Source organism: Taudactylus pleione, unplaced genomic scaffold, assembly GCF_031769625.1.
Source record: "Taudactylus pleione unplaced genomic scaffold, aTauple2 ptg000305l, whole genome shotgun sequence".
NCBI lineage: Eukaryota > Metazoa > Chordata > Amphibia > Anura > Myobatrachidae > Taudactylus > Taudactylus pleione.
The window spans coordinates 2002206-2017294 of NW_028284706.1; the positions used below are offsets into that span (position 1 = coordinate 2002206).

Below are 15089 nucleotides of genomic sequence, written 5' to 3' on the forward strand. Positions count from 1 at the left end.
CATATAGACATTAAGAATAAGATACAAAGTAGACAGGAGGCGGATATGACATAAGTTAGACAGCTTACATTCTAGGAGAAGGGCTTAATGAGAAACAATAAGGTCAAGAGAGAGGACACAAGTGACTGATGGAGGAAGGAGTGTGAATGACCTTGAAAGACTAGGAAATGGTATGTTAGGCAGGCATGAAGGAGTGAGTTTTGAGTAAGAGTTTGCATGATTTTAGATTGAGTCTTGGTGGTATATTCTAAAGTGCGGGTTTATAGAAGTGGAGGTGTTGCCCATAGCAACCAATCAGATTCTGGCTATTCTCCTCTGGAACAGTGTTATCCAACCTCGGCCCTCAAGGCACACTAACAGTCCAGGTTTTAGTGATATCCATGCTTGAGCACAGATGGTTAAATCAAAATAATTGAGGTACTAATTGAGATACCTGTGCTCAATAATGGCTATCCTTAAAACCTGGACTGTTAATGTGCCTTGAGGTCCTTTGGTTGGGAACCCCTGCTCTAGAAGGTGCTAGATAAAGAAGTAGAATCTGGTTGCTATGGGCAACTTCTCCCTTGAACTCTGGTGCTTCTGTTTGTAAGATCTGAGTCCGTGTCAGGAATATCAGAATGTAAATTTGATGGTACAAATGTGTCCACATACATCTATCCTCCATTCGCTACAAGTCGCGCCACACGTAACGTGGGAGCTCCGTGTGCCTCTGTAGCGCCGAGCATCTTTCGTACAACTTTTACCTTCAAATGCACCTTATTCACACACTGATGCGAATAGCTAGCACAAACCTCTTCTTAAAATGATATGCAGCATGCCTATGTTCTGTGTTCATCTGCGGATGTATCTGTATGCGAAATGCTACGTTGGTGTCAGTGGCTGTACCACTAATGTAGCATCTTGCATGCATGTAATTTTAATCAGCAGAAGCTGTCTGTGCTAGTTATGTGCATCACTGTGTGAATAAGACTCATTTGAAGGTAAAAGTCGCACAAGAAGATGCTCTGCGCTACAGAGTCACGCTACAGCATGGCGCTATTAGGAGGATAGATGTATGAGGACACACCTGTATGGCTCTGGAAGCCAAGATATTAAATAACAAATGATTTTCAGTAATCCAGAATATGATTAAAGGCCGGAAAAATGTTTCGGCAGATAGTTATCAAAGATTATGGAAAAGATATATTGATTGGTGCCAAAAGAAAAAAGTTTCAGGTTCTTCATTTTCTTTACCTAGAATCCTTTTTCTTACAGGGTGGGTTTTCTTTAAGTCTCTGGCTTTTTTTTTTGCATTTGACTAAAACTCATCAAATGCGTAAGATTAATATGATATACCAACAAGGTAGACCAGGGGTCTTCAACCTTTGGACCTCCAGCTGCTGTGGAACTACACATCCCAGCATGCCCTGCCACAGTTTTGATGTAACGGAATGCTAAAACACTGGCAGGGCATCCTGGGATCTGTAGTTCCTCAGCAGCTGGAGGGCCAAAGATTGAAGACCCCTGAGGTAGACCATATTAGAAAATTGTCCTTCAGCATAAAGTGAAGGGACCCTTGTGTTTGATGCCAGGATGGGGGAGATCCAGACATTAGAACTCTCCCACCTCTGGATGCTTTCTGTAGTAAAGGATGTAGGTATTTGAAAGAAGGCACTTCCCCCATTTCATATAAGGGTGCCTCTGTAGCCCTGCCCCCTCCTTGGCCCGAGAGACTGCAACTATAAGGAGGAATTTTTAAATAAGTTTCCTCCCCCTTTAAACAGTCCTCAAGAGTCCAGCTTGTCCTTGGCAATGAAGGGATTAATAGATGTTCCACAGTATGGTTGTATCAGGATATTGGTATAAGATCAAATGCCTAGTGCATGCTTATCTAATTTCCTTAAAGTGGAAGTTCACCTTACCATTCCTACTTTAAAGTTCCTGATGCGATATGCATAATAGACACTAGAACCACTATTATATTCAGTGCTACTTCATGGAAAACTTGCGCATGGGTAGAACTATGCCTGAGAGAAGGTGGCAAAGATTGGATAGCTGTTATATACCTTCAAATAAAGTCTTGACACTTCTACTGCAGACTCTTTAGCTATGAACCTCCCAGTGGCTTCAAAACAAGCAACAGTTGGGACCCCAATGATATTAAGTAGGAAATTGTTTTGTTTTTTAATTCCAAACACTGTCCATAGTTTATTTTGGTGGAATATTAGGCAGATTAGAGAATTGCTAACACATCACATTTCAAGTTTCCAGCTATGTTTCTAACAGAATTGAAAGTCCCAGATTTTAAGATGAAAAATATTTTGGTATTTTAATTGATGCATGGGAAGATGTCACACACACAGTCATGGGGCTAAATTGTTGCATATCCGTGCAATCTTTCTCTGGTCACATTGATTACTTCCCTTTTGTGCCATGACATATGTGAAGAAATGTTTTGATTTATTCAGTGAGTTCTATCTGCCTTGCTGCAGGGCCTTATTTTTAGCATTGGCTTTCTCCAGTGTATATGTGTAAACAGTGCTATTTTTCATCCGGAACTCCCTTTTTGAACCTATCATTAACTATGATGTAATGTCATAGGCCAAAATGTGTTTTTCATAAGATAAGTTTCATTTTAAAGGCAATTTTGAGTGTATTCTTTTCTAAATAAATAAAAAAAATAGATCTATATCCATCTCTATATCAGGTGGGATAATTAACTCAGCAAAATAGATCCGCTCACTTATACATGATTAAACATTTCCTGAAAACATGACCAGTTGGTGGGTACTTGAGGACTGGAGTTAAGATCCATTGTTCAAGAGCATGCCTATCCACATCCATTGATGACAGTGGTGATAGATGGAGGTGCACCCTGTTTCCAATTACACACTATATAGCATTTTGCGGAATTTAAAATATATCCTGTGAGGAAAGCTGTATGCTTAGGGGTGATGAGGCAGCAGAGGAGTGGGAATGTCACACCCGTAACTGATCTGATAAGCTCATGAATGTCATGTCATAAACATGCAATCCCAAAGTAATGATGCCACCAGATATGTGCCATAGAGCCCTCAGCACCACATTGTCTCCAACAAGCTCAAGGGGAAGTGGGTTTAAATTGCATGAAGGCGAGGTGAGGTTAAGTACCAGCTATAAAATGTAAGCATTTCTTTTAGAGTGATAAATATTAAACTTTTAGCAAACCTCTTTTGAGCCAGACCTCTAATGTATCTCCCTTGTGCTCTTTCCTTTAGCTGATTGATAATTAGTTTTAAAGTCAGTAGAATGTAGATGTTTGGTGGTTGATTGGTACAATATAGGGATTACAACGTAGTATGTTGTAGCATTGATCATAGACCATGAATTCCATAATGTACATAACTTTAAAAATATAGCAAATATGTACAATAATCTGTATTTACTACTTTGTCCACTTAGGCAGCAGAATTCCACTTTTATATCCCCATTTGTACATTAAGGCCGTGGAGAAATGTACAGTACAATTATCTGCCCTATTTCCAGCTTGCAGCGGTCATGAGCAAAGATTCTTCCCTGCTGCGTACCTTTACTCACCGCAGCACATGCATGCTATTTATATACTTTCTCATGCTGTACCTTTCCCCACAGCATTACTACTAATGTGTCTGCCGACTCTCTGCAAATTAACTGTATTGCCGCCAAAGTAATTTCCCAATGCCTAATGAAATGTTTTAGTTTCTAATAGTTGTCTTGTAATGTCTTTTTGCTACTTAATTGCAATTGAACAGATTGATAGATACCACTAGACACTTTGTATATTTGTACTGCTCTCTACGTAGTCTTGGAAGTTATTTCAATTGAGTAGGGATCTGAGTGCATTGGGGTTTTTATTTCTTACTGTTAGAACTCAGCGGTGTGGTGGTGGATCATTGGGGTGAATTGAATAAAGTAGCCAATTAATGCATAAAGTTATAAGGGAGGCAGAGAGGAGGCTGAATCAAATTAAAGCCCATGGAGAGGTAAGAGGCTTACGGTGGCAATGGTGGTACCGAAGCAGATAGTGGACCCCACAGAGGCGAGTTTGGTCCCTTTTCCCCTACAGTTCCCTCAACCCACATAATCCTATATTGGCGTTCCATCATTTTGTTTTGGGAAATTAATCTCACGGGCAGGTCCCCCTTGCATTTTAGCGCCAGTGCTCGATGTCTTTTGTTACGTTCTCTCCTTCAGTGACTGACCCTGCCTGCTCGCCCATATTATGGGTACAGGATCATTGAGAGCTATTGTCTTCCCCTGCGGCTCTCCACTGCCAGCTGGTTCAGCTAGATAATGTGATTCAATAAATGTGTGGGTTTTTTTTTTTGTTTTTTTTATCCCATCTACTTATTTCTTTAGTTTCTAGACCACCTTCTGACTGGAATTGAAGACATATGTGGTCACTATGGCCACCATCACTGGAAGGACAAGTAAGTTACACAGCCCTGCGTATCTATCAGTCTTGTATGTTTTCTGTATGCATGTCTATTTGTGTACATGGGTACCTCCCCCACCGTATCTGTACACACACAGGGCATACATTAGACTGTACATGCCATGGGTGCCGGTGATGTTTGACTTCGCTTCCCCCCAAAATTTGAACTTGTCGTTTCATGTGATCTCTCAATGCCAGAGGGAGAGTCCTGTCACAAAGGACAATAGAGTGAAGAGAGTGATCAAACTGTATGTAACTCAGTATAGTGATCCAGGAGGAGGAGAAGTGATCCTTAGGCGTTGCAGTATATATGTCATTGATCACTTTTATCCCTTTCATCAGACATAAGCCCTGGGAAATACACTGGTCTATCAACCCGGGAATTTCCTGGGTTTCAGTCTGCCCCTGGTACAGAGTAGGGTCGTGTTCTCGGGATTTCGACCCGGGTCGGTTTTATTCAAATCTAGCAGAAACCCAGGTTGATGCACGTTCATGGGTTTTTGCTGTGTGTGTGAAAGAGGTGTTCGTGGGTCCAGTCTTAGTGGAATACTAGGGTGTGCAATCCTGATTGCCAGATCGTCCACCATGTAGTGACTGAGACAATAAATATAATATACATATTATAATGTTCGGTGCAGGGAGATCATATACACATCCAATGTGTGTTTGTTTTTGTATTTATACTCTAACTCAAAAGCTATTATTTAGATATTAGCAAGGCTTTAAATATGGTAACACAGATTAAATGAAATCTGAAAGTGCAAGTTCAGGACACAGATTTGTAATCCATGCGCAGATGAGGGGATGGTAACCAATGGGAGCACCTCTAGGAAAGCTCCCTCCTGTTTTGGTTGATGTGTCCATTGGTGAAATTGCTTGTGGCCTATGGCCCTCATTCAGAGCCGTTCGCTATTTGCGGTCGTTCGTTCAAAAACAAGGGGTGGCTAATCAAATGATCCGTTCGCACATTGCAGTCTGTTCACACCTCTAAGTCTGAACGAGCGAGCAAAACATACGCTCGTTTATTTGATAAAAACGCCCCCTGGCCGCTCGCACCATACGTCATGTCCGCTATTTATTAGATTAATCGAGTACATCGTACAGCGTATGAACTGCTCGCTATTCTTGTGGTTGGTTTTTTCAACCGCTATTTTGCGAGCAGTTCTGAGTTTAAAAAAACCAAGTGACGTGGTCAATGACGCTGCTGGATTAATTATGCACACCCTTAAAACGCCCGTTTTGACCTTTAAGCACGCCTGCGTTCGAATTCCACTCCCCCGTTTTCAAGCACCTTCCCCTGTTACCACCCACATACGCCTCATTCTGTCACTCAAAATAGCAGGCACTCGCTATACAGCGTACAAACGATTCTTGGCCGCACTGACTGGTTCGCGCATTCGTACTAAAAACCGTACGCATGCGCAGATGTGCGAACATCGCTCGGAACGAGCGTACTGCCGCTAACGAGCGGCTCTGAATGAGGGCCTATGTTTTGTAATAGGGTTGATGCATTAAAAGTTTCAAATTAATTTGTTACAATTTAGAGAGCATTGAGTAATGGGATAAAGTGTAGAATCTGAATTGTAATATAGCAAATCTAAAAACATACATGGGATAGAACAATAACAGAAGAAAGGAATCAAGGTTTATGGTTTCAGATGCTATGAAGAGTGTACAGTTCTGGAAGTCCTGGCTCTAAAAAGACACTGATAGAACATTTGGGGGAAAATGTGTACTAAATTAGCTGATGGGCAGCATAACAAATTTATCCGAAAGAAAGACTTGAAGGGGTCAGTTCAATTAGGTGTGAGTTGGGTCCTGCGAGGAGTTCTCACCACAAATTATATTTGCATTCAGTTGCAAACTCATATAGAGGAAATTCATGTTTGTTTGTTTTTTGTGCACACTCCCTGAGCGGGTAAAAATGTCTGGACACAGTGCAGAAGCTCTGGTACACCCCTTGCAATGAATAATCATGCAGTTGGAGGGGTTGAAATTGCAAAACTTGGCCAATAAAGACATGTTTTCAGGTGAATTTATCTAAACAGATTAGTAATGGGTTAAATGCTGGGGGACAGGTGGTGTGTGTGTGGAGGTGTAAATGAGCGGGCACAGATGGTGTGTGTGGAGGTGTAAATAAGCAGGCACAGGTGGTGTTTGAGGAGGTGTAAATGTTGGGGCAGGTGGTGTGTGTGTGGAGGTGTAAATGAGCGGGCACAGATGGTGTGTGTGGAGGTGTAAATGCTGGGGGACGTGTGTGTAGGTGTAAATGAGGGGGAACAGGGTGTGTGTGGAGGTGTAAATGAGGAGGAACAGGGTGTGTGTAAATGAGGGGGGACAGGGTGTGTGTGGAGGTGTAAATGAGGGGGGACAGGGTGTGCGTGGAGGTGTAAATGAGGGGGGACAGGGTGTGCGTGGAGGTGTAAATGAGGGGGATAGGGTGTGCGTGGAGGTGTAAATGAGGGGGGACAGGGTGTGTGTGGAGGTGTAAATGAGGGGGGACAGGGTGTGTGTGGAGGTGTAAATGAGGGGGGACGGTGTGTGTGGAGGTGTAAATGAGGGGGGACAGGGTGTGTGGGGAGGTGTAAATGAGGGGGGACAGGTGGTGTGTGTGGGGAGGTGTAAATGAGGGGGGACAGGTGGTGTGTGTGTAAATGGGGGGGGACAGGTGGTGTGTGTGTGTGTAAATGAGGGGGGACAGGTGGTGTGTGTGTAAATGAGGGGGGACAGGTGGTGTGTGTGGAGGTGTAAATGAGGGGGGGACAGGTGGGGTGTGTGTGTGGAGGTGTAAATGAGGGGGGGACAGGTGGGGTGTGTGGAGGTGTAAATGAGGGGGGCTCTTTCAGAGCGTCCGGCTCTGAATCAGGGCCACAGTTCCTTGGCCGTGCATAAATTAGCCACTGCAGTGTGTGTGGCAGATCAGACCTGCTGTAAGTGGGCGTTTTTATACCGGCTGAGCTTTGGAAAGCATTAACATATTTCGCCGCTGCGTACCATACGAAATCGCAATTTGTACTGAGGGCCTGATTAATTGCTATTGCGATCGCAGCTGCGATTACCCACTAATCCATTGCGGTCACTATGCCATCGCAGCACTATGTAAGGACTCCTCTTTACCTTACACACATCCGTAATGTTTAGCAAGACTGAGAAACCATCGGTACAATCGAGTACCATCGCAGCCTCACGCACACTTGCACAAGCTCTAAACTTTACTCAGGAATTGCTAACTTGATCGCACACTGAGGCTAATTTATGCATGCCCCTGCAACGGCGTTGAAACGCACTGGCACGCCTGCGTTTTGACGACAACCCGTCGCCACCCACAAACGGCACTTCCTGTAAATCACTCTACGATGGGTCCGCGTAGTCACTGATTGCAGCGGCTGGTTCGCTTACGCGCACTTCGATGCATGCGTGGTACGCAACAATCGGCAGATTGTGTGCGTATTAGCAACTGCAATCCAAGCTGAATCAGGCCTTTGTCAGTTTTTTGGAGACCTGGATGGTTTTCCCACTTTTTCATGCACTTCTCCCAGGTCACGTTTTGTAGAAAAGTCTCACACCCTTGCCGCGACTACTGCAAATTGCCACACGTCCACGCAATGTATGCGAGTTTCATGAAACAAACTTGCTTTCGCGAACCCGTGCCTAATTAAATTGACCTAGATAATTGAAAATGTGTGAAGGACGGAAATGCCTTATGCTTGTTAATGGTTCTCAGGAAGGTGTGAATGTTTTATAAATGGGAAACCATCCAGGGCACAGGGACACTCTGACTTTGGATGGAAGAAGTTTTTTCTTTTGTTTGGATTTACAATGATTGTTCCATGGAATAATCTTCCCGCAGTCATGGTGAGGTCTTGTATAGTAAAACAAATCAAGGATAAATGTGACAAATGTTGAGCCTTGGTTAGACAATATTGGGAAAAACAAAATGTAAACAAACCTCAAGCCTCCACCACAAAACAACCTACAACAGAAGTCTAGATGGACTTACAGGGGTATATTTACTAAAGTGAAATTTTAGAAATGGAGATGTTGCCCATAGCAACCTATCAGATTCTACTTAACATTTAACTAGCACCTTCTAGAAGATAATAGCTAGAATCTGGTTGCTATGGGCAACATCTACACTTCTAAAAAGCCGCACTTTTAATAAATATACCACTTAGGCTTTAATGCCACTGAGTTCTGTTATGTTAATGTTGAAGTGCATCTTAAATACTCATTCATTAACAGCTGCTGGCGTGCAGGGGTGTATCTAGGGGTCCGAGCGCCCATGGCAAAGTAATGGAATGGCGCCCCCTCCCCCTATATTTTCTATATAAATACACACACTGTACTTAAAACCTCTCCCTAGCCATGTCTCACCTGCCAGTTACAGTAACACTACACCCTGTCACATACTCAGCCTGTCACCTGTAGCACTACACCCTGTCACCTGTCACATACTCACACTGCACCCTGTCACCTGTAACACTACACCCTGTCACATACTCACACTACACCCTGTCACCTGTAACACTACACCCTGTCACATACTCACACTACACCCTGTCACATACTCACACTACACCCTGTCACCTGTAACGCTACACCCTGTCACACTCACACTACAACCTGTCACATAGTCACACTACACCCTGTCACACACTCACACTACACCCTGTCACACACTCAGACTACACCCTGTCACACACTCACACTACACCCTGTCACACACTCAGACTACACCCTGTCACACACTCAGACTACACCCTGTCACACACTCAGACTACACCCTGTCACACACTCAGACTACACCCTGTCACACACTCAGACTACACCCTGTCACACACTCAGACTACACCCTGTCACACACTCAGACTACACCCTGTCACACACTCAGACTACACCCTGTCACACACTCAGACTACACCCTGTCACACACTCAGACTACACCCTGTCACACACTCAGACTACACCCTGTCACACACTCAGACTACACCCTGTCACACACTCAGACTACACCCTGTCACACACTCAGACTACACCCTGTCACACACTCAGACTACACCCTGTCACACACTCAGACTACACCCTGTCACACACTCAGACTACACCCTGTCACACACTCAGACTACACCCTGTCACACACTCAGACTACACCCTGTCACACACTCAGACTACACCCTGTCACACACTCAGACTACACCCTGTCACACACTCAGACTACACCCTGTCACACACTCAGACTACACCCTGTCACACACTCAGACTACACCCTGTCACACACTCAGACTACACCCTGTCACACACTCAGACTACACCCTGTCACACTATACTCTGTCACATACCTCTGGGGTCCCGCTGTCAGCCCGCACAGGAGCAGCCGGCAGGTACACTCCTACATCCTCCGCTCCCCGGTGCCCGGCGGCATGTGAGAGGGAGAGTCAGCCGCGGCTGCCGGGGAGGCCGAGCGGGGGAGGATCCGGGGACAGGGAGGAGGAGGCTGGGGGAGGACGGGCGGGTGAGGAGGTGGTGCCGGAAAGTAGGAGGTGGGTGACTCCCTCTCACTCACTAGCGGCTCCCAGGCCCTGGACGGACATCATAGGGCGTACCTGGGACTCCGCGGCAGTCCTGTCTATTTCTACCCCTTGACCATGGGAGGCACTGCATGGTGGCGCCCCCCACCCCTCGGCCGGCGCCCCTGGCGAGTGCCATCCTGGCCAATGGGTAGATACGCCCCTGCTGGCGTGATTATGAAAGCTACCGATTAGAGCTTCCACTGACAAAATTATAATCTCTCTCAACACAGGTTGAACCGTTTCAATAAAACTTACGTGAAGAAGTGCCTTATTGCAGGGGAGAGATCCACAGAGCCACAGCTCATCGCTTTCTATCATAAAATGGAGATGAAACAGGCAATTGAACTGGTAGAGAGTGGGGGCATTGGAAAAATTCCATCTGCTGTATCTACGGTATCCATGCAGTAAGTGTGGGTTTTTTAAAGACTGTTGGCACATATATTAAGTCTATCTGATTTAAGTGCCTTCATAAGAATGCAATGTTGCATGCTATCATAATACAAGTTATCCGGGCAGGATAACCTCGCTCATTTCTGCTTGCAACCCATAGTGCTGCAAGCAAAGCAGAGCAAGATTTCACTCCCATTATTAGCCACATTGATATGAATCTGCCCAATAGTATTTCAGTGACGTCAGTGGTTGGTTCCAAGTAAATGGAAGCTACTGTCTGAATATTCAAGCTACAAAATGGCCACATCCACTGTTGCCATATACACCACTAGTTAAAAGCAAATATTACATTAACTATTAATATATGGACCCATTGATTAAAAACATCGCAGCTCCCATAACTCTTAAATGTATTTGAAAGTACTCTGTTTTCAAGTGGGGTAACATCAGAAATGTTTTATCAAACCAGCCAAAGTTCATCAGGAGGAAATGAGCATTCTGTAAACAAAGCAAGTGATTTTGTGATGACCATTACACGCCAGACATGTGACTTATGTAATATGCACTTTCTGCAGGAATATTCAGCCTAAACCTAAGACATTAGTCAGAATTATTCCAAACCTATCTAAGGTGAAAGAGGAAGAGATCCGAAAGATTCTACGCACTAACTTGCAAAAGACACGCCAGAGGGTGAGCAGATTTCATTAAGATTTATAATCTTTGTGCATATGTAAATTAAGCCAGGTGTCTTTTTGTGGCTTGGTTAAGTTTTTTTTTTTTTTATTATTATTAGTTTTTTTTCCCTCTCTTCTGCATTGCAACCTTTTATAATTTGTAATATGTGGTCTTAAATCTATCCAGCTCCGTTCATACAACCGGCATACGTTGGTTGCTGACCCATATGAAGATGCCTGGAACCAGATGTTGCTAAGAAGACAAAAAATTAATCAGATGGACCATAGGGTAAGCGTTAAATTAATTTTTGATTTTGCACCTGTTATTATAAATACGTTCACCCTCTATATGCTCTTACAGTTTCATTCTATTCAGAGTGCTGAATGTATTGACTAGCTTTTGATTAAATATGAATGCTATTTTTACATTCACATACAATGAAATGGCAGGACAGGCTGAAACAATTGTTTTGTTTGTGCCATGTTTGTTCCAGGTGACAAATTATTTGACTGTTCCTGCACACAAGTTGGACTCCCCTACTCTTTCCAGAGCGCGTGTGGGTTCAGGTGAGAAATGTGATTAGGAAAGTCATCCAACCCTTCATCCTCCTCCTAGTCACTTTTCAGAATAAGACCAACACACAGAAATATTCAATTTGCCATGCAATGCTGTGATGGCAGAGAGCACACTTGTTTGACTTCATTTTTGCAATGGGATAACTTCATATGTAATGGTTAGCAGGTCCTATAACAATAGCACAAATGTTTGTTTTTTTTACTCTTTTCTTCCTTCCTGGCTGCTCTGAGAAATCTATACAGTTTATCTCCTTGATCGATCTCCCATTACTTCTAGACTTTATAGTATTTCCTGTGTCATCTTATCCTTAGATCCTATTGCCTATGAACCAAAGCCAGATTCTAAGAATCTCCCTGTGATCACCATTGACCCAGCATCACCAGAGTCTGTGGATCTCGTGAATGAAACAGAAGAGGAAAACGATGAAGATGGTGGAATCACTATGGTAGCACGGGAGCCCCCATCACCTGGAGCAGATGATGTTTTTGATCCCACAGAGAGCCCTGACACCAAGCGCTTACAGCGTTGTTTAAGTGATCCTGGACCACAGCCTGAAGAGACCCAGCCTTTTCTGCCTAAACCAGAATGATCCATATGTCTTTTATAATTGGCTTGAATCCTATTGCAATGAGAAATTGGCACAGGTCATTGCATCTGTTTTACACTCCTCATAACCTTGCCGCCTTTTTCCTTCTTAGTCATCTATTTTCTTTCACACATTCTCATGCAGCTTCCCTTCTCATTGCCATATTTTATATTATGTTTTTTTTTGTTTGTTTTTTTATATATTTCTAACCAAAGAATTATGAACTTGCTGTATATTTGTCATATGTAGTTCTTTATTTTATTGCTCTGTTTTATATACATGGTGATGGGTCTTAAGCTATAGATGTACCGATAATTATGTTAAAACAGATACATCTGTTTTTATTTCAAGCACTGAACTGATGTAACAATAGCAGGCTACTTCTTTGTAGGCATCCCGCATGTCCGTGTGTGTTCTTAGGCAGGGATATCTCAATACTTTCTGTGTAACTCCATGAAGGAAGACTAAAGCTCGCTTTCTAGATGCAGGATCTGTTCATGTGAATAATATATTATCGTCATTGCTCGCACACACAAATATAATCTTTAGTCCCTGACACACCAGCAGTAAATCGCTATACAAACAATCATGGTACTCTAACCTTAAGGTCAATATTTAAAATGCATTCTTCCTCAGCCACCTTATGTGGGTACAATTCACATTGCTACATGGCACATTTTGCTCTGGGTACATCAGGCTTATGTACTTGCCGTGTTGTCACTGTCAATACATACAATACATATAGTATAATCTAAGCTTTGTAGGTCAGGCGAGATTCCAAACCATGTTGGTCCATAGGTTCTGCCCTTTAAAATGCTAGTTAGTGTACAGGCACGTGTAGGGAACAAATACTACTAAAGCAACACTGCTTTTACAGCTGTAGAAAACAAATGATTGTGCAATAATAGTTCTGGGTTTTCTAAATGAATATGTGATGGTGTACAGATATATGCATGCTTCGTGTGCCTTTCCTCTGCACATGTACAAGTAGGAGGGAATGTGTGTACATGCACAGGTGTGCAGAGATGCCTTTGCGTGAACAGTTCTGCAGACATAATGGTTCTTTGCTGCCTCATGTATAAAGGTGAATAGTTTTCTGGTATCTGAGAGCTATAGAATACTTTTTTTTTTTATTATTTGGGAATACAGTAAATAAATGTATGGTTTTTAATGTGGTGTTTGATTCTTTCCATAACCATATTGCTAACATAGGGCCTGAATCAGTATGGATTGCAATCGCAGCTGCGTAATCGCACGCAATGCAGCTGCAAATATATGCTAATGCCTGCCACAGCTCAGCCAGCATTCAGACCCCCATTGCTGCTTTCTCACATTTGTACTATCTCGCACCTGTGTACACATCGGTACCATCAAAGCACATCGGCCTGTCACGCACAATTACAGCAGGTCTGACAGTCACAGAAACTGCAAGTCTCCACGCACGCAGTGAGTACTCAAGCTACGTAGGCAATCTCGGTGGCTAATTTATGCTCGTGAATGCAACGGTGTTCAAATGGACAAGCACGCCTGCGTTTCTTCAACCTCTCCTCCATCACCATCTCCAAACGCACACTGCCTGTCACTCACTCTGCGATGGATTCCTATGTGCATGCGTAATCGAAGGGTGATTACAGTGTATGTGCAGTGCTGAACAATCTGCCGATCTGCATACGTAGTTGCAATTGCGTACGCTGCTGAATCAGGCCCATTAAACTCTAAGCTTATGTGGATTAAGGGATTTTGTCCTTTAAATTAGCAATGAAACCTACTGCTCCAAACAGTTTCCTGCTTCGATGTGTGGGAAATGGTAAAGATGTGGAATCAGAATGGGTAGTAAGGTAGTTTATGCTATTTTTTTATTTTTTTTGTGACATTGGTCATTTGCATTTTAAGTTTACATGGCAGCTTTCTACACTCCCGAGCAGACTGCAGTATTCTATGGAGAGAAAAGCCATGTTCACCTGTCCACAAAAATAGACGTTTTGTAGATGTAAGAGGTTTCAGAAAATGGTCTGAATAAATTACATTTAGATTGTCACATAGTCCTAAAGGTGGCTCCAGACCTTATTTCCCCAAAATATGAGACAAAACAAATTTGAACCAAGTGCAAGTATCTCATTGGGACTAGACAGGGTGACAATCTAGTATTATGCACAAAGTTTTGGAATGCAAGGCTGTCATGAGAAATTGTGGGGCCCATTGCACATAACACAGGCTGTGCAAGCCCCTTTTTCTTCTGGCCCCCCTTACCCACCTTTCTCCCCATACCATCTAGAATAATTGGAGAGGACACTGACACTACAGAGCAACCCAGAATCTAAGCCCATGTATGGCTGGTGCTGTAATAAGTAAAGCTTTCCACTGATGCAAAACACGGCCCTTTGTCGCTGTGTAGTCCTATAGGAACTATGCACTGCAATTTTTTGGAATTCAGAGTTCTAATTGTAGTACAGGTTGAGTCTCCCATATCCAAATGTTCCGAAATACGGAATCATTTTGGCATGACTGAGAAAATGAAACCTTTGATTTTTGATGGTTCAATGTACACAAACTTTGTCTAAGGCACAAATTATTGAAAATATTGTATAAAATTACCTGCAGGCTGTGTGTATAAGGTGTATATAACACATAAATGCATTCTGTGTGTATATTTAGGTCCCATTCCCAAGATAATTCATTATTACATGCAAATATTCCAAAATACAGAATATTCCTTTATCCAAAATACCCCTGGCCCCAAGCATTTTGGATATGGGAGACTCAACCTATACTGTTACTAGATTGATAGGTCTTCAGTTTTTGGTTATAGATCAGATTGAGGCCAGTACTTAGAATTCTCCAACAACCATGTTCTGCAGGT

At 43.1% G+C, this 15089-nt stretch overlaps 1 protein-coding gene across 1 annotated transcript in view; it reads left to right on the plus strand.

The window, feature by feature from the left end:
* Nucleotides 1-13400, plus strand: part of SLC9A1 (solute carrier family 9 member A1) — a 59924-nt gene extending 46524 nt beyond the window's left edge. The window contains exons 7-12 of the mRNA XM_088442063.1: nt 4357-4427; nt 10233-10406; nt 10968-11082; nt 11254-11355; nt 11561-11633; nt 11955-13400. Of these exons, the coding sequence (XP_088298189.1) occupies nt 4357-4427; nt 10233-10406; nt 10968-11082; nt 11254-11355; nt 11561-11633; nt 11955-12232 (813 nt within the window). The 3' untranslated portion in view covers nt 12233-13400. The remainder of the gene's footprint in view (nt 1-4356; nt 4428-10232; nt 10407-10967; nt 11083-11253; nt 11356-11560; nt 11634-11954) is intronic.
* The last annotated feature ends 1689 nt before the right edge of the window (nt 13401-15089 follow it).